General features: G+C 41.5%; 1 protein-coding gene across 3 annotated transcripts; it reads left to right on the top strand.

Moving 5' to 3' along the window:
• Positions 1-672: 672 nt before the first annotated feature.
• Positions 673-10,435, top strand: LOC103699530 (putative E3 ubiquitin-protein ligase XBOS32). 3 transcript variants are annotated; one of them, XM_008781557.6, is made up of 10 exons: positions 673-1,380; positions 1,494-1,553; positions 1,787-1,858; positions 1,959-2,131; positions 2,234-2,394; positions 4,491-4,549; positions 4,627-4,673; positions 5,847-5,987; positions 8,873-8,964; positions 9,613-10,435. In XM_008781557.6, exons 1-10 carry the CDS (start codon positions 1,186-1,188, stop codon positions 10,107-10,109), a joined length of 1,497 nt encoding a protein of 498 aa, XP_008779779.1. In that variant the 5' UTR covers positions 673-1,185; the 3' UTR covers positions 10,110-10,435. The 3 variants fall into 3 exon arrangements, with proteins under 3 accessions (XP_008779779.1, XP_008779775.1, XP_089785216.1); XM_008781553.6 differs by having other exon boundaries at positions 4,488-4,549; XM_089929090.1 differs by having other exon boundaries at positions 1,959-2,394.
• The last annotated feature ends 9,488 nt before the right edge of the window (positions 10,436-19,923 follow it).

Below are 19,923 nucleotides of genomic sequence, written 5' to 3'. Positions count from 1 at the left end.
AACATAAGGAAAACTTGTGAAAAACTCCAGAAAATTTGCGAAGAAGACAGCATAATGAACAAAAGATTTACAACCGCATGTTATGATTTTATGTCTTTGTCTCACTTATCCATTTATGGACAAAAAATACTGTTCATTCCAAGTCGTAGAATAAGCAAGATTTTGATTTCCCGACATGTCCCAAAAAAAAAAATTGTATATGTGAATATTTTTATCTGTGTTTCAACACAGCGGCTACAAGCTGTAAGAGTAATTTCTTCCAGCCCAAATTTTAAAGCATCCGTATTCTATATTTAGGAAATCTTATGAAGTTCGATGAGTTGTGCTTCCGAAAGCTCCATTCATTTATTTATTTTTGGGTTAATGGCCGGCAACCCTGTCCGAGGATTGAAAAATTAGAAAAGAGAGAAGGAGAGAAGAGGAAACACCACCGCCGGGCGCTTGGAGCGGTTGGGTGGTTCTTTCCCTTCATCCCCAATCATGGAGGCATGCCTTTCTTGCAGCACTGTTCTTGCTTCCGTCCTTCAGTTAAAAAAATAATAATGGAAAAAATAAAAAATAGGAAACAGAGTAAAGAATAGTTGGTTCCTGTTCCACCACCCCTTTTTTTGTTACCCTCTTTAACCCTTGTAATTCTTTATTCTTCTTATTCTAGTCTCTTCTCTGCCGTTTGTTCTTCTTCCTTGTGTAATGAATAAAAACCGCTGAGATTTTCCTTTATTCCTTTTCTTTTCGTTGTGTTCTTTGCGGTGGGTTCTTTTGTCGGGAAAATTGCGAACGAGACGGGGGTTGGCGATCTCGGCGAATGATGGCAGATTTCGATGTGGGCTCTCGTTTGCCTGGTGGAAAAGATGGTCTTTTTTATTTTTAACTCAAAAAGGAGGGGTCTTTTGAATTTTTGGGGGTTAGGTCTTTGACCTTGGTCTTGAATACCGGTAGAGATTGGTGTAGTTTGTTGTCTTTCCTCTTGAAAATTTCGAGGTAGTTGATTGCGAATGGGATAGAGGGAATTTCGATAATCTTCTACCATCTGTTCTTAGATTCTTTGGTGTTTTTTTTTTTAATGAATGTTGAGATATTTCGATCGGATTATTCTCCTCTTGGGGTGAGGAAGGGCGTTTTCTGCAAAAAAGGAGAGATTTTTCTCCCCAATTTATTGGATTTTGTTTTTGTGTTTGGAGGTTGATGGGATTTTTGAGCATGATGGGCAATTCCTTTGGGTGCTCGGCATCCGGGGAGCGGCTGGTCTCGGCGGCAAGAGATGGTGACCTTCAAGAAGCCAAGGCTCTCTTGGAGTACAATCCCCGGCTCGCCAGGTACTCCACCTTTGGCGTCCGGAATTCGCCGCTCCATTACTCTGCAGCACAGGGCCACCATGAGGTAATCAGCTAATTGGTTTCTGTCTCGATCGTCATTGAATTTGAAATCTCGATCGCATTTTATTGATTAATTTGTGGTTGTTATTGAAGATTTATTATGGTTTGCATATTCAGATTGTCTCTCTGTTGCTCGAATCTGGTGTCGATATTAATCTCCGGAATATCCGAGGGCAGGTGAAATTAAAGACGCAGTCCCTGTTTATCTTTAATTAGTGTTTTTATTTTTTAGTCGAGAATTTTGTTATGTTGCCATGCTTCTGTTGTAATAGTTGGTTTATACTCAAGAACTATTGAATCCTATCATTCTCTTACGCCTCCATTAATTGTTTTGGTGAATTTTAGTAGCAAATTTTGCTTTCTCATGATTTAAATTTTCTGACATTAAGCACTTCTACTGCTGCTCCCAGACTGCTTTAATGCAAGCTTGTCAATATGGTCACTGGGAGGTTGTTCAGACTCTAATGCTTTTCAAAGCCAATGTGAGTTGTTTTGGGCCCCTCGCAATTTGCTTATGCTCATGTATATTGGACACTGGTTCTTTGCTGTAGTTCTCAGTCAATATGTGGCATTGGGCTATAGATTCACAGAACGGATTATATCAATGGTGGAACGGCTCTCCACTTTGCAGCTCTAAATGGTCACACTCGATGCATTCGTCTTCTTCTTGCTGATTACGTGCCAAGCATATCTGGCTTTTGGAATATGATGAGGAAACCAACCCAAGAAGTTTCTATTGCAGATTTTGATGTGGGGTACTTTTCATTCCTTCAAGTCTTTATGATATTCTCTGTTCTTGGTATGATAATTATATTAAATGTTCTTATTCTTCTTCTTCTTCTTCACTGTTTCTTCAGTGCTCTATCTGAGATAGTTAATAGAAAGGCAGATGGAGGCATTACAGCTCTACACATGGCTGCACTAAATGGGCACACTGAGAGCGTGCAGTTACTATTGGACTTGGGAGCTCCTGTTTCTGAGGTCACAGTGGAAGATGGGACGACAATTGACTTGATAGGTTTTCTTCTCTCATATGTCTCATTTCTATTCTTGTTTTCTTCTGTACCATGAAAACACGTTTCATCACTTTGTTGTTCTGGCAACGAGGCTTCAAGGTTCTTTTCCGCAGTCGACTTTAGGTGATGATCCTTTTATATGTATGTGAAATATCTGGTTTCTGGCTTGTTCAAGCAGTGAATAACTTTGGAAGACCCGTATACATGCAGTCTTGCTTCATGAATAATCAAGGAATTAACTTATTTGTTATCGTAAAAAAGAACTTATAGATCTACTGAGATGCATTTCTTTAATTTTATTTAATTTCATTTTTTTATTTTTGATTGGTGAGTGCTTACATGTATTTCAAAGTTAGCCCCTTGATTTTTCATGTATGTTAGTTCATTCTTTCCCTTTTCATTTTCTTCTGTGTTGAATCATGTAGGCTAAAATTTTTGCACAACCAGTTTTATTTAAACGTTTGGTGATTTGCATACTCTATCATTGGTTCATCTATTAAGCTGTTCAGTCATAATCAATGGTTACAGTGATAAATGTTGAGTTGTACTTGTGAGCTTTTGTTTTTCATTTTCTAATATGAAGGCATTTTTTTTTTCAGTTTTACAGGATTTTCATATCTTTCAGCATGTTTCTAGAGTTTTGATTGTTAATAGGTTTGCTTTTCTAATAATCATTTGTCTCTTTCTTCAGTGCCACATGATAATGGGCATCAACACTCTACAGTTTTACTTGGTTTGACGAATATATTGATAAAGTTAAAAGATTAAGAAAGAATATCCATCATATAAGTTCCAAGAAATATGTATAAGAAGGAAACTGGCTGATAGACCAGTTATAGGGTTGAGTCTTGGTATGGTCCCAATAGGTGTTTCTAATAGGTCATGCTCCCACCTTTATTTTCCAAGGAAAAAAAGGAAATACGTATAAGAAGTGGAAGTTGTAAGATTTGGATGATGTTGTATACCATCACCAATTCATATGCTCAAATGGCTAAACATACTTATATCAGAAGGCACAGTATCATCTTAATGATATGATGAGAGAATTATATGCCTGTGAGCTTTTATCATGTTTGTAGACAAAGTTTAATGACTGTTGTTGCACATTTTTTTTTAAAAAAAGAAATTAAAACAAACATTTTATATGTATTAGTTGTGAGCATCAAGACTTTCTGCTGTTTGAAGGATAAACTCCTTTAACCAATGACATAAGGATACTAGGTGATAAAATTCCACATTTTTTTTGTTTGATATCAGAAGAATGATTCATTAATTGGACACAATTATTACCAATAATGTATCATAAAAGCAAAATTCGGTAAAATTTGAAACCTTTTTACCTTAAAATGGTCATTAGGCATGGCTACACCTTGGCACTCTGCAGTCAGAGTTTTCTCCTAGGACTGCATGCTCTGCAATTTTGCTTGCACACTTATTCTGCTTGCAAATGCCTTCACCTTTTCTTTTAATTATCTTTTCTTATTTCATGATTTTATGAAAATCAACCATAGTAAGGTTTGCCATACCGATCAGTATGGGTGTGTATTGACCGTACCGGTGGATGCGCCGACACTCTTGGTATACCGAACCAACTTCCGTACCAAGCATGCTGACACAAGATGGTGCCGGTACGAGGTCCAGTATTGTGATGATGAACCTTGCGTAATACTATTTGAATTTTAAAGATTTAATATTTTCCATATTTTGAATTTTCAGATCTTGTGCCATTTTAATATGAGATTCAAAATATGAGTATTTACCTGTATTCTGCAGTACTTAAGATCATCTTCTGAGGATGCATTTTAGGAGGTTCTGTAAGAACTTTTTAATTATTCTGATTCTGCACTTTCATACTCTGCTCCACTTTTAGGGGTCTTTATTTGGAAAGAGGTCTCTTTCATAGTCTATATGATAAATTTGAATTTTTTTTATTGATTCATAAATGATGCATTCTTGATTTTTTGCATTTTTCAGAAAAAATAAGCACTATTGCATAATCCAGTTAGTTCTTACATTCTATTAACTTTAGCATTCTGATAGTTGTTTTCATAGTGGCATGGAGTTCTCATAAGACAGTTGTCCTGTTTCCACTTAGCAGGTGCAGGAAGCACACCGCTTCATTATGCTGCTTGTGGTGGAAATGCAGCTTGTTGTCAGGTATGTTAGTTTGATTTCCTTTTGTTTGTTCTCCTCTGAAAAGCCATGATACTTATTCAGTCCATGTGGATGTGCAGGTTCTTATCGCCAGAGGTGCCAGCATAACTGCTGAAAATTGTAATGGGTATGTCTCCGACATATTAAATCTAGTAAAAGAATTTCTACATAGATGCTTACCAACTGCATAATGTGAGCTAGTTTGGCTTGGTGGAAGTGTTGTCTCAAATAGATACTTAATGACATAGAAAAGCATTAATGATGAGGCCACGTTCTTTTTATGTGAAGCTATATGAAGTTATGAACAAGGTTGCAAATTATTCATAGATATGGAATTACTGGAACGAGGACCATCGTTGTTATGAACCTCAGAGCTATTCATAGAAATCTCTAACAGGAGTTGCATTGAGATTAAACCAAGGATTTACTTGATTCTGGGAAAGAATTATTTTTCTGTGAATGCTATCATAGATCTGGTGCGAACTTATGAGAATCAGATGATGCTTTTGGGATCTCCTAATGCCGTGGTACATTGTGATGCCAAATTATTGAAGGATTTATATATTGCAAGAGAACTTGTAAAAAACTGGGACACCATAATTCGAGAATATATCCCAATATCTGCAATTAGAAAGGCAGTGAGCCTCTTTCATGGCACGGTAAATTCAATAATGAGTAAAATTGGGCAGACATCCAAAGGCTTTCAATGCTTAAAAGTGTTTTCACAAGACAAGACCTCTTAGTAAATAAGCTTCTATCTAATGAAAACTTGAACACCATTCTTCGAGGATATATCCCAATATATGCAGTTAGAAAGGCAGTGACCCTCATGGCATGGTAAATTCAGTATTGAGTAAAAATGGGCTCATGTCCATAGGCTTTCAAGGCTTAGAAATGTTTTTGGAAGACAATATCTCATATCCTTTTTTAAATAAAATAGCCTTCTATCTAAAGAAAGTGTTGAAAATACAAGTGGCCCTCAATTGTATGCTGTTCAGAAGCTGTTAGAACATAGTTGGAAGCAGAAGCTTATAATCTTACATGAAATAAAACATGAAATAGTTTCCAATTTGTTCTTTATAATATTTATTGAGGTTTCAGAAGTGTACTATTTGATGTATAGCTGAGGAATCGTTGAATGTATCAATGATGCAGTTGTTCTCAGTATGTTAATCCTTGGTGGCTTTTCTGTCTGGTGCTTTATTCCGATTAACTTTTGGACTGAAATTGTCTGCTTAGTCTCATGCTTTTGTCATGATATGAATGCTTAATCTCATATTTTTGTGCAACGTGGTCACAGTTGGACTCCTTTGATGGTAGCTCGATCATGGCATCGAAATTGGCTTGAGGGCATTCTAAATAAACAACCAGAAAGTCGAGTACATATTCTTCCTTCACCATATCTCTCTCTTCCACTTATGAGCATCATGAGAATAGCTAGGTTAGTAACCGTGCATTCTTTTGCTGTCTTATGATTATCTTGACTGAACTGAAATTAACATTATTTCAAGAACTTGTTTTTTTCCCCAAGTTTTTCATTATCTATTTTTTAGTTGCTTTGTATATTATGCTTGTGGCTGCTACCCTGCATATGATATCATCTAGTAGTATCCTTGTTTCTTGTCCTCTTATGTGTAAAATACTCTTCCTTATATCTTTGTTGTCAATTCCTAGGTGTATTTATGATTTATTCTGTGATGCTTAGGCAATATTATAGTTGTTTGGGATAATGTTTCACCTTCTTTGGTATGGGAACATTGTCTAATAATCTAGTATCCTTGTCTTCTATCTAGTCGAGTGCTTTTGTATACTTAAGACAAAAGTCAATTTTCCCTTTTCTGTTTCTTTAGTCTCATATATGCATCACACATGCTAAACTCTAGCATGTGTTTGTCTATATATATATACCCAATTAGAAATGGAGTTAGACGTGGAAGTTCTTCAATTGTCACTGGATCTTGTTTGCCTGCAATTAGAAATGGATGTTGACCCTCATATATGGCGGTGATGATTACTGTCATGTTTGCATCCGCTGTACTTTAAGCAATAAGCATATTTAGTGCATTGTTCTCTCTGCATCTTTGAGTTAGTTGCTGCTTTCATATAATCTATCTGTTCTTTGGTCAGAAATGGAGAACCACTTTTAAGATGTTTTAGAATAAGCAATGCTAGTCCCATGTCATATGTCAAGGGAATCGGAATTGCCAATGGAAATAAGAAGCCACAAAAAAGATAAGAAATCCTGAGTTGTGAAGATTTTATTCCCTTACCTTAAAGATATATTGTTGTATCCGCCCTCTGCTAAAAGGGTTCTATAAATGAGAATGTTTGTAAGACCGCTAATGAGTGGATTACCCAGGTTCCTCATAAATCCAAGGATTGCAGGTTTCTTTCTGAATGCCAAGGCAGAGGTTCCCTATTGTTTTGCTAGGTACAGAAGGAATTAATTAAAAATCTCCCCTAACTTCACCTTATATAATATTGATTTATTTACAACTAGATAACGTGAACAGCCTTGGATGACATCAAGTAGCAAGGTACTTGATTTCGACGTTCATAAAATTCGACAGATGGAAGAGCAGAAGTGCATTAAATTACTTCATGTCCTCTCAACTCGTCAGTATTGAACCAAAGCTTCTTTCTGAAAGCTAGAGCAGAATTATTAGGAAAGCATTCCCCAAGGGAGTACATACATTATTAAACCTTGGAAACCTCACTTCATTGTACTTTCCTATGTTAATGCAAATAAAAATTTTGAAAGGCTTCTAATATCCCCTACCCCCATCCCACCAATGAAGAAAGGAAAATCATGGGGCCATTAAGTAAGGATTTCAACCCTCTCCTAGAATAACACTATCTTCATTTATCTGGAGAGCTTTCCTCTCACCGCATGAGTTACCTAGTCTTCATAATATGTCAGCTTGAGACCAACAAGACTCTTGATAAGCAGATGCTAGTGAGCAGGTTCATGAAATGAGGCTTGGTAACATCTTCCAAGCTTCACATGAAGCTTAATGGGAATATAAGTGGTCCAAGAGTTTGTTAAAAGAGTATATATTGCATCGTACTGTATATTGGTGTAGAAGATATACCTGGATTTTGTGTTTCGGCTTCGATCTAGATGGACCAGGCAGATTATCTGCAATCTGTGGTAGCAGATAGAGCTAATGTCCTTTTTAATTCCTTTTTTGTGTCCTTTTTAAACTATATTTTAAGGTGTTCGCTTACGAGATCAGAAAAGTAGCCAGGATCGAACATGAGAATGATGGACGTACAGGGCATGATCATACTCATCATGCTGATGCTTTTTGATCAATTTTGCAATTGAAGTTTGGGTCTTTTCAGACCATTTTGATAGCACAACAAGGGGAACATACATGTTCAGTTGGATGAGTAAGATAGGAGATTGTGTATGAATTTATTAAAATCAAGAACAAAGTATGGCCATGATGGTGGACATTTGAGTAGTTGTCTTCTTGGCATACAAAACAAAGATTTTTCTCACAAGTATGCTGTCAAGTAAAAATGTATGTCACCAAAAAAGATTTCTAGCACTCGATCTGACCATTTAAGTGGCTCTTCATTTCTTAAACATACTTCCATGTACTTTTCCAATGGTTGGCTTTTTTTTTTTAGCTGGGAGTGGGGGGGGGGGGGGGGGGGGGGTATATAATGATTCACTACTGTATGGGTAAAATTAATCCTTGCGAAAAGTGTCTAAGTTACTGCAGAAGGCTGGGTGAGGGCTGCAATGTCATGTAGATAACAAGTGTCAAGAAAGAAGCATGAGATGCATATAATCTACTAATGAGGTGAATACATTAGGTGGTGATGCCACCAACATAGTAAGTATACTAAAACACACAAGACAAACATGGTATGTATTATACATATTTTTCAAGGATGGCATATATGCCCAATAGTTGTGATCATTGCCATTGTTTTATTCACATACTTAATAATGCTAATATGCCCCCGGAGTACAGATTTCTTAGAAAATCCCACAATACGTTGGGAAGTACCATGGCATAGGTTTTGTCCTATAGATGTATGATTTCAAGTCTTATGTGACCATATAGAATGAGATACATATTTTTCATTTGTAGACACCTCAATTGCTTTTGTTCTTATACGAATTCTATTTTTCTTTTAATTTTTAATGGTTGATTCCATGGAAGAATGAGATAAATTTATTTTTGCTTGCTTAGTTCTGAGAAAAGAAACCTCATTCAAGTAAGTTTCAAGGGGTATTACCTTAAATTTTCAAATGCCCACTTGGTTACAAAAAATCTTATTTTGAGAGGTTAGTTGTTTTATGTATTGCAGAGAATGTGGATGGAGAAATAAGAACCAGTCACCTGCATGCATTGATCCATGTGTGGTTTGCTTGGAAAGAAAATGCACGGTAGCTGCAGAAGGTACATAGTTTCGAAACCTTTAGCAGTATCATGCTTAAATGAATTTACAGGAACTGAAAACGAAATCCTTCATTTATGAGCTCATGGAATTCAGGGTTTCTCAAAGTTGCCTCTCTCTTTTTACCCATAAAAGCAAACTTTCTTCTGTTACCTTTTAATTTCAGGCATCACTAAAATCTCTCTAGTTTGCCCTATACATAACAGTTTTTATAGGTTAAAGATGCAGGCTATCTGCATTTGGAATTTTGGATGCCCTGCCGGTTGAGGATTTTAGATTTTAACAAACTTCCCATGGTCAAAATAAATTTGTATGCTTGTTGGTAAATATTATATCCTGGCCTTTCACCTTCAAACTGGTAATTGTTTCAGAAAGAAGCAGTCTCTTTTCCATGTAACTTCTACGGATCCTTTTGTTGCTTGTTAATAATCAAGGCATGATCCAATGAAGTTTGACAATGCTTTGTACCCTACTCTTGACCTGTTTTTCACCCATGGAACTAGATGTGAGTTTTTAGCTTCAGGCATTTTGGACGAGGGATAAACAGGCATGAAATCTAAAATTTTATGCTGAGGAAATCTACCTTCTTGATTACATGTTGAAGCATGCAGTGGAGAGCTCAATGCTTGATCACAAAATACTTGTTGCAGGTTGTGATCATGAGTTCTGCACTAGGTGTGCTCTGTACTTGTGCTCCACCAATAGCACTTCGACAATTGCGGCAGGTCCACCTGGCTCTATACCCTGCCCTCTCTGCCGGCATGCAATTGTCTCATTTTTCAAACTCTCAGGCACAAGCCCTGTCAGGGAGTTGCCTAGGGCAAGCCTTTCCTTGTCTTTATGCACCACTTGTCCAGCTGTGGGCTCAGGTTCTACCACTTCGATGACTACTCAGCTGTGCAAACCTGACTTCCACTGTACTCGGATCCCGCCTCTGGGTTCATCTTCCTTTCGGTCTCTCAGCTGCCAGAGGTTCCCTTCGATGAAGCTGAATTCGGCTCTTTGCATGGGAGCTCCAGAAACAAGCCCATGCCTTATAAGGTGCTCGAGACCAGGATCATTAGGGCGGTCAGCTTCTCAAGGGGAGAGCAGCAGAAGGTCATGGCTTCTTGCCCTTAACCAAATTGTTACTACTGGAAGCAGTTAGAATTCTGCAATCCATGCTCTTCTTTTTTTGTTTGTCTGTTTGCTTGCTTTTCATTTTTCCTTCTTTTTTTTTTTTGGTGTGCTTGCCTTGCGGATCCGTTTTCATGGAAATGCCAATCAACCTGCTGTTGATATTAGTGACATATCCGCTGTGTTGTAAATAGAGGATTATGTGCTACTGTTGTGTTGTATATGCAGGATGATCATGGAGGCTATTGTCTTTTATTTATTTTGTTTATTTTTGTTCTTTCATTTTGTAACTGAGGAAGGATGTTGCTGATGCGTTTTTTTAATGCAATTATGAAAGATGAGAAGTTGTTTGTTTCATTTTGTCATTTGTAATTGGAACAGCCATTGCGGATGTCTGCTGGTGTCAAAATGTCACAGTGAAGTCTAAATAATCATTAGGATTACCAATACAAAGAGAGGGATCTCTGCCTCACATGCGCATGGGGCTTTATGCCTGCGCAAGCTGCATTTGAGACTAATAAATATGAAAATAAAAGGATATATTTTTATTCTTAACTAATATAAGGACATTTCTCATTCAGCTTAAATGAATTCAAAAATTTAAGATTGATGTCTATAAGCTTTGGAGAGAGTCACTGCGTTGGTTACAAAAAAAATTATTAGTTCTGAACATCAGTTGAGATGCAGTTCAATTGGCTGCAACAGTGAAGATCCATGCTCACTGGCATCTTACAAATAGCATGTGTTAATGAGATGGTTTTGTGATTCAGAGTTATTTGTGAAAAAAGCATAAAATTGGTTAAGCTGAAATGATTTTGAGCAATAGACATCTGAAAAAGACTGATAAATTGGTTTGAGTGTTGAGATGTAAGAAAGAAGGCGATACGGACATGGCATGTATGGAAGATATGAGCGAGGATAGGGGGAAAAAATCTTTCAAACTTGTTGCCTGACTTTACTATCCGTTAGAGGTGCAAATTAGTCAGAGCAGTAGGTTGCTCAAGCATGGTTCAACCCATGCTTACCTGAACTGAACTTGAATGAGCTTTTGCAAGTCGAGCTTTAAAATATGTAGCTTTAACTTGTTTCCTACCTTGAATCATGCTCAAACAAATCTATTCTCAAGCCGAATTCAAGCCTTCTATGAATAACTCAGCTCTTTCATTACTTCAAAACGATCCGTATCGGCTATTTGACTTTGTTCCCTTCTTAAAAAACGTCCATAGCGTGCTGCCAATTTACCAGTGCCACCTCCAAGGTAGACTGTATTTGAACACCGAATAATTAACCAAGGATAAATAGATTAAACTATCGATAATTACTCTCTAATTAACTATTGGCTGGTTAAATTGCAACAAATTACACCCACACCGAACCATCACATAACCAGCCCTTAAAAGCCAAATAGAGATTTCTTCCCTGGATTACTAATATCTAAATGGATCAGATCTGACTAGACGCAACCAAACTCATGTCTGCCTAACTTAGTCTAGGCTAACCCTGAGAGTGGACTCGAGCAGCTAGATTTGAACTGCACGCACCAAACCCTACCCCAAGTTGAGTGAAGCCAACTTAACCCGACTCAGCCCAACCAAATTGAGCTCAAACCATGCTATTCCAACTCTCCGGTAATACCCAATTTGATTCGACTCCAGTTCAACTTCCTTCTCTAATTTATATCTAAAACACATCGAAAGACACCGAAAATGCAGTTCAGCTTCAATAAGATCCGTCACAACACACCGGTTTAAAGCTACAGTTCCCTGCAATAAAGTTTGATGGACCGTACGTGTACAAGTTGACATGGGATGAGTCTATTGATTAAAGTTAACTAATGTATGTGAAATTAATGAACTCTAGCTACAGTAGCTAAACAAGAGCTGCTGACGGAAGAATCCACTAGAAAGAATGGTTTGATCATTGCTGTCGGTGATGTTATGTATTACTTTGGAATGACTGGGGGAGACAAAAAGCTTCGGCTCCAGATCCTTCAACGTCGTGGATATCACGAGACCACTATAGCAACTGGTGAAATGGCTTTAAACCCTGGACTTTTACATGCCATCTTGCTCAACTTGAGATGATTTTTTTGTAGACAGTCGATTCGTAGCAACATTGACTGTCCGGAATTCCGGTTGACCCGTGACCGCTGAATTGTGACCTCTGTTTTGGCCACAGTCTAAGACCCTGGTCAAGCGGAACGCATCGTGTGGATGGACGGCAACAGTAATAACGTGGTGGTGTGGTGCAACCAGTGATTTAATTTAGAACTTGAAAGGCTTGAAGCCATGCTGCTTCGTTCCAAATGTCCTACAAAATGATCGCTTAACTCTTGTGACCACCTATGAGTCCTCTTGTTTTACCATTAGCAAGGGAAAAAATTAGGTTGAACCATTGTTGTGAGCAGTGGACAGCACCGCAAAAAGGAGCTTTAGAACAGGAACCCGACTCACTTAAGCTTTCAACGACCTGTTAAATCCATGAAGGTCATGTTCCTTGTTGTGGGTCCTTTTGTGGGTGGCCATAGCCTTGCCAACTGCTGGATCAAGCAGAGCAACCAGCCACAATGGATCCCTACACACTCGTTAACACAAAAGCAGTTTGGAATTCAGTAGTTCGATGGGACTGTGAAAGGCCTTGGAGTGATACGCTCTCATTAAACCCATCATTTTTACTTCTGCAAGATCTGTAACATGGAAAGAGACCGTCCACTTTTTTTCATTTAGAGACGGTGCACAGAAGAGCTAAAAACCTGCTTGTAATTTAGCGTGGTTAAGAAGAAACTCAACACGCCAACAGCCACACACAAAAAGAATTACAAATGCAGCAACAATCATACGTACAGCGTAAGCCTTGCAGCTTTTATTGCTAAGCAAGATGGCCCAGTAAAAAAAATAGAGAATACATTCTAATTGAAAAAAAAAACATTACATCAAACTACATCACTCAGAAGCTGAAACTATAAAGCAAAGTCACCTAGTGCTTAAACTTGCAATAATTCAAATACATAAGCCATTACATTGCTGTAGTGACAAAACAAGCTCGGGAGGGATAGACAAGAAAAGAGAAGGTGGAAGGATTGACAAGAATATAGACGAAGATCGTTAGTTGTAACGGAATAGAGAGCGGCCATAAGTAAATTTTTTTTCTCAAAAAGTCTTGCAAGGTCAAGAAAAAACCTTACAAGAAGAGAAAAAAAGATGAACTATTTAGGAAGAACAAAGAGAAGAGAGAGAGAAGCTCAGCAAAGATAGCACCAACCATATGGAGCACGGCTTATGGTGTAATCCTTCCACCTCTTCTTGTACCATCCAAAGCTAGAAGTCAAAGACAAAGAAGCTCTCCATCTCAAGCAGCGCATGTAGGTGGAATACGGAGCAAACAGAAGAAAGGCGCGGGAGGACGGAGCAAAAGGCATGGTAGATTTGGCCAGTCGATCTCTCAGAGCCAAAAGGAATGGAAGCGTGATGCAGTGGTGGTGCATGTTTGAGGGCTCAAAAGTGGCCTTATATAGAAATAAAGGCGCTGTTGGAAGTTAATGTGATGAGATGGAAAGGGGTGGCTTGACATTTCTAATTGTGTGCTTCTCGCACTGCTACCAGAAAAAAAGTAAGCCCTTAATCACCTCCCACATGACTTGAACCAGAACCCGAGGCCAAGAGCGGGACAAACGCGAGAACGAATGGTGACTGTGGCCTTTTGGAGGGGGTTGTGCAGTCTTGTGCTGTTGTGGCTTGTGACCTTTTTTTTTTTTTTTCATGTGAAAAGGCTTGTGTCACTTCGACATCACAAAATATCACATCTCTTGTATCCCAGCTCACGCAACAAAACAGATGGGAAGATCTTATGTGTGAAAACTACGGATAACAAAAGCAAGGAAAAAAGCAAATATGAAGAGGTGGGCTCCCTTTATGTTGACTTGTTTTTCTTTGGAAACAGGAACAACTGTTAATAAGTAAGTTACGATGAAGGGCTTTTATATCTGAGAAAGCCCCCACCCACCCCTCGGCATTTATAAATTCTTTCCCGAACTCTCTTGACGCTTGGTAGGGTGTGGCTTGTCTCCAAACGACAAATGCTAGACTACTTCTACTTCAGATGAACAGCCTTAACGCATAATATCTCTTTAGGATGGCTTGGAAATGGTAGGGGTTGTGGGTCTCTCTGCATTGTTGTGATAAATAATAAATTTCAGCACACCATAACAGTTGGCTGATGCAATGATCGGCCTGGACATTTCGGCGTATCGTGTCTTCCAATAGCCATCTAAATCTGACTTATCCTAAATTTTGGTGTTACTGGCGGTAAGTGGCCTTGAAAAGAAAGCCACAAATATGTAGACACCTCAATGAACTAATATAGACACTCCTCAAATATACATCAATATTCAAAATCTGTTTTGATTTTCTTTGCTGATTCCTCTCAATGTAATTTGTTATGTTACTTACGAATACATGTATGCATGCAGTTCGGAAAAACTTTGAGATGGTCACCCATCCAAACAACCAAAATTAATAGTTAAATATTTAAAAAAATAACATATATATATTATAATTTGTATATATATATATATATATTATGTGTGTATGCATATATCTTAGTTGCTGTAGATGATATTTAAGAAGATATAAATAAAAGAAACAAAATAAGAAAAAGTGTTCGTGCAAGTCATGTACAGAAAAAAAAATTCGAACACATCTACAGTCAGAGAAATCACAAACATTCATCAACAAAAACAAATGGCATCAATCAAATTTATATGCCGGTGGCCTGGGGTTTGGGCGGTATCACCACTAAACTAAGGTGCCCATGCTTCCGACAAAACTTACGTAATCCGCCCGCCCAGTGCATGTGCATGCATGCAGGCGTTTATGTAGAAGCGCAGAGGCCAAGCAAAACACCGCAGCGTCGCGTGCGTTCAGAGATCTACGTACCCTGTGTCAGGCCCAACCGTCTCCACCGCCACATCTTTGGCCCACGGCTCCCTGCAAAGAGCTTCTTCTCTGCATAGCTTTCTAGGGTTTATTTCTTCCCTTGCCATTTTTAAAATTTCTGTGCCCTAGGTCTCTCAGCCTAGACCTAGGCCTCTCTGAGGTGTAATTATTTGGAGCACAGAGAATCCCTGAAAGACGTGACGACAACCCCATCATCACCATCTTTCTCAGGAAGTGACAATACATGAGAAAGCCTGCAAACAAACCCCACCGGGATTTTCTTCTTTCCTTTTTATTGAAAGAGTATTGTTTGCTTTTAATACCAAACTTACTGAGCTTATTCTACTATCACTGCTCCACCCACCAACTCGAGAGATTGTTTTATTTCCTCAGAGAATAGGGTTGAGGAGAGTTAATGGGGTTTTGACCCCACACCATGTTAAGGACCTTTCTTTACTTGGTGGTAGTGGGGTGGTTCCGTTGCAGCTTTTTGCTTGTGAGAAGGGGATTTCCGTATTAATTCATGAAGAATTACGAATGGGATCTTTGCTACGTCGTTGGGGTGAGGCCTTCTTCTAAGTTACTAGTATTTTATGCAGTGGGAAGGAAGGGGAGGGCTCGGAAGTGAATTTATGGGGGGTGCCGAGCGGTAGTTTGCAACGGAACCCAGCAGAGAGAAGATATATATATAGTGTGCGTCGAATTCTAATACATGGGCATGTCGTTAGTCCTTGGGGATGGGGTGGCATTTGGAAGATGTGATTTAGCTTGAGGTACTGATGGGTAATTGAATGCATTGGTACTATGGTTGAAGGCGTGTCCTATTTTCATTAATTCAAACTGTTCCATTCCAGTTGATGTGTTTCGGACGACAGCGTGCTGTTTTATTCACCGGAACAATTTTGGAATTATATTTTTTTGGTAAATTTGGAATTAATTCTTTGCTGACTGAAAAAATTATATCTAATAGTTTGTTTCATTGATTATTTCATTTATGATCCTTGGATCGTGTGCACAAAAAGGATGTAGTTGTACGTATAACATCGTCTTGATTGCTTATAAAACACCAGCCTATTAAAGATAAGATGCTAGCTATATATTGGTTAAAAATAAAATAATATCCAACAAAGGAGGGGTTGATAATTTACCGTTTATTGTACCTTACAACATATTTCTTTTCAGAAAACAAATTGGACACGCAAGTTAGTATTTTCAAAAAAAAAATATTGTCACTCCACCCAATAGTCAAAACAATTAATTTCGTTTCAATTTACAGTTGGAAGATCAGTCCGATTGACGTGGGACAAGCATATTGAGACATTCAGGGATATCATGTTGGGTGGCACTACTTCAGATTAGGACTACTTTATAATGTGGCAACATACAATTAGCCTATGCCATATCATCTCTCTCTCTCTCTCTCTCTCTCTCTCTCTCTATATATATATATATATATATATATATATATATATATATATATATATATATATATATATATATATATATATGGGGTGCCTGTACTGCTGTTTCAACGTCCAAGATCAGTTACGTCTCTTGAGTACCTCCACCTTCTGATTATCTTAAGGTGAATTTTGATGGTAGCATGGCAGAGGATGGCGCCCCTGGAGGCGTAGGATTTGTGATCAGGGACTATGTGGGTAGTTTTATTGCTGCTGGAGGGCGGAGCACATCTGGCATGATGGCTGTGGGAGCGGAGCTGCGGGCAGCCTGGGAGGGCCTCTTGTACGCGAGACAGGTCCTAGGGGCAGTCCTTTGGTCTAGTTTAAACTATATCCCACACGCTTTATTTTGTACGTTTACTTTCTTTTGACATATCTGGTTATATTCACGTTAGAGATATATGAATGAAACACCGTTTTGACCAAAAAGAAAAAAAAAAAAGTTCGCAACTTTTTTTTAAAAGTAAATTATGCTTTTAGTCCTTCAAGCTTCACTAATGTTTTTAAATAGTTTTTATGATTTAAAAATCTCAAATTAGACCCCTTGATTTTCAAATATAATTTAATGTAGTTTTTTAGGTTGATTTCAGCCAATTTTCACCACTAAAAAGTTATATAATAAGTAAAAAAATTTATTTTGATAATATGGCATATGGGTGATGTTACGGGGGAACTCAGCCACCATGCCCCACGTGACCGACACGCGCGCCCAAGAAGACTACAGCTGCCCCTTGATCCAGTAACCCGACCCCGAGTCGGATATCTTCGGCTTCGCAGCCCGACCCCGAGTCGGCTGCCCCTTGATCCAGCAATCCGACCCCGAGTCGGATATCTTCGGCTTCGCAGCCCGACCCCGAGTCGGCTGCCCCTTGATCCAGCAATCCGATCCCGAGTCGGCAATCTCTCGACAACGACAGGCTGTTCCCCTGAAGCACGCCACGACCCTCTGTCCCTGCAACGGTCGTATCCGGCGCTGCTCCACGATCTCCTGTAACAGCCGTACAAGGCGGAGCTCCACTACGCCCTGTCACGGCCGTACCCAGCGCTGCCCCACGACGCCCTGTAACGGCCATGTCAGTGGCAACTCCATCGTGCCACACGATGACCAACCCCCCCGAAGGACCCTCCAGCCTGGTATATATGCGGCGGGGGGGGGGAGAAGGGGGGAGGCAAGAACTTCCAGAGCATTCTCCTACTACCTGCAATTATCTCTCCTTCTCCTCCAATCTCCTCTGACTTGATCGTCGGAGGGCCCCCACTACCCCAGTGGTGGTGCGAGGCTTGCTTGCAGGTTTTCCGGTGGAAGGTGGAGCACAATCAACACCAACCAAGGCAACTCAGACGGAATCCCGTTCACACCGCTGTGCCAATCGTTCTCGGTTTGGACCACCAGCAACAGTTGGCGCTAGAAGGAGGGCCCGAATCTTAGAGCGATCGTAATGGCACGGCGAGGTGGTCGTGGAGCTTCCAATGCCTCCGGTCGCGGGGCCTCTCGCGCCTCCGGCCGGGAGGCCGCTGCGTCTCCAACACATTCTCAGCAACACTCCACCGTTCCACCCCCCATTCAGATGGTCGAAGCCGCTCAGTTCGACCAGTTAGCCCAGCAGGTTCGCACCCTCGCGGAGGCGGTGCAGAACCTGCAGGGTGTGATGTCTCGGGCGCCGCAGCGGGCCCAGGAGCCGCTGCTCCCTGAGCGCTCACCGGTCCTCCTTAACCCGCGCTCCTTCCTCTCCCATGGGGAGGAGCGCCGGCGCGAGGAAGATTCTCGAGCACGGTCCATTCTGCCGGGACCGTCCCATCGGAGCTGCGCGGGGTACGAGAGGCGGGCCCGGGCGCGTTCCCAGACCCCCCAGTCCTCAAGGAACCCGCGCTCCAGTCGGTCCCCCTCTCGGTGCTCCTTGTCTCCCACCCATCGGTCGCGCTCCCTGGACCGGCGGGTGGACGATCTCCACCGACAACTCCAGGTCCTGAAGGGCCACTCTAAAGATCCCTTCGCCGACTTGGAGATCTCCTCCCAACCGGCGCTTGCCTCGAGGATCCTGCGGACCCCGAATCCGCCGGGGTTTAAAATGCCGGCGATCGAGCCCTATGACGGGGCGGCGGACCCGCGGGATCACGTCGAGAGTTTCAGGACCCTTATGCTCCTCCATGGAGCATCAGGTCCTCTCCTCTGCAAGGCTTTCCCGGCGACCCTCCGTGGCCCGGCAAGGGCGTGGTTCGCCGGCTTGGAGGCTAACTCGATCCAGTCCTTGGATCAGTTTACCCGCCTCTTCATCACCTATTTCGCCGTCAGTAGCCGGCGGCGACTGGTCTCCGACTCCCTCTTTGATGTCCGGCAAAACGAGGGAGAAAGCTTGCGGGATTATCTTACCCGCTTCAACAAGGCTACGTTGGAAGTCCGGAACCTGAGCCAGGAGGTGGCTCTTTCAGCCCTGAAGCGTGGCTTCCGAAAGGGCAGACTCACCTTCTCCCTGGACAAACGCCTGCCGCGGAGCTTCCCGGAGCTGTTGTCCCGGGCGAACCAGTATGCGGACGCCGAGGAGGCGGCTGCCCACCGGAGCAAGGAGGCCGCCGAGATCCCTCCAAAGCTCGGGAAGAAAAGGCGAAAAGAGGCACGCCAGGGGAGGAGCCCGACGCCTCAACGTCGGCGCAGAAGCCTGTCGCCGGCGAGGAACCACGGCGCCCTACGCCCTCGTTCTCCGCCCCGACGTTTCAACCGGTACACTCCTCTCCTGACTCCCCGGGCCCAGATCCTCATGGAAATCAAGGGGCGGGAGGACCTCCCGGTCCCGAGACAGATGAAGAAGATCCCTAGGAGGAGGCCCTCTCGGGCGTACTGTGAGTACCACCGGGACCACGGCCACGACACCGAAGACTGCTTCCAGCTTCGGGACGAGATCGAGGCTCTCATCCGCCGAGGGCGTCTCGGTCGATATGTGAACGACCGACGTCCCCCCGCAGACTCGCGTCCGGCCGACCCGGCCCCTCCGGAGCCTCGGGAGCAGAATCGACCCGTCGCGGGCGTGATCCATACTATCACTGGGGGCTGCCCCCGGCCCGAGAGGAACGCGGGGGGCTCGACTGAAGCATCAAGGGCAGCCGTCGCAAAGAGGCAGAGGGTCGGTAATGTAATCACTTTTTGTGATGAAGATGTAAAGGGGGTTCAGACCCCCCACGACGACGCCATGGTGATCTCCCTCACTATGGCAAACTATGATGTAAGGCGTGTTCTTGTGGATAGTGGAAGCTCAGCTGATATTTTGTTTTACGAGGCCTTCCAAAAGATGAGCTTGTCCAGACAATTGTTGCACAAAACATCCACCCCCCTCATAGGATTCACTGGAGACGCTGTCTCGGCCGAAGGTGTCGTTGAGCTGCCTGTGACTGCGGGCGTTGCACCCGCAGAAGCCACGGTGCGGCTCGGGTTCTTGGTCGTCCGTGTTCCCTCGGC

Source organism: Phoenix dactylifera, chromosome 2, assembly GCF_051530095.1.
Source record: "Phoenix dactylifera cultivar Ajwa chromosome 2, Ajwa_hap1_PhDact_Kaust_v1.1, whole genome shotgun sequence".
Classification (NCBI taxonomy): Eukaryota; Viridiplantae; Streptophyta; class Magnoliopsida; order Arecales; family Arecaceae; genus Phoenix; species Phoenix dactylifera.
Note: the sequence above shows the minus strand (reverse complement) of the source record. Positions and strands in the feature narration are given on the sequence as shown.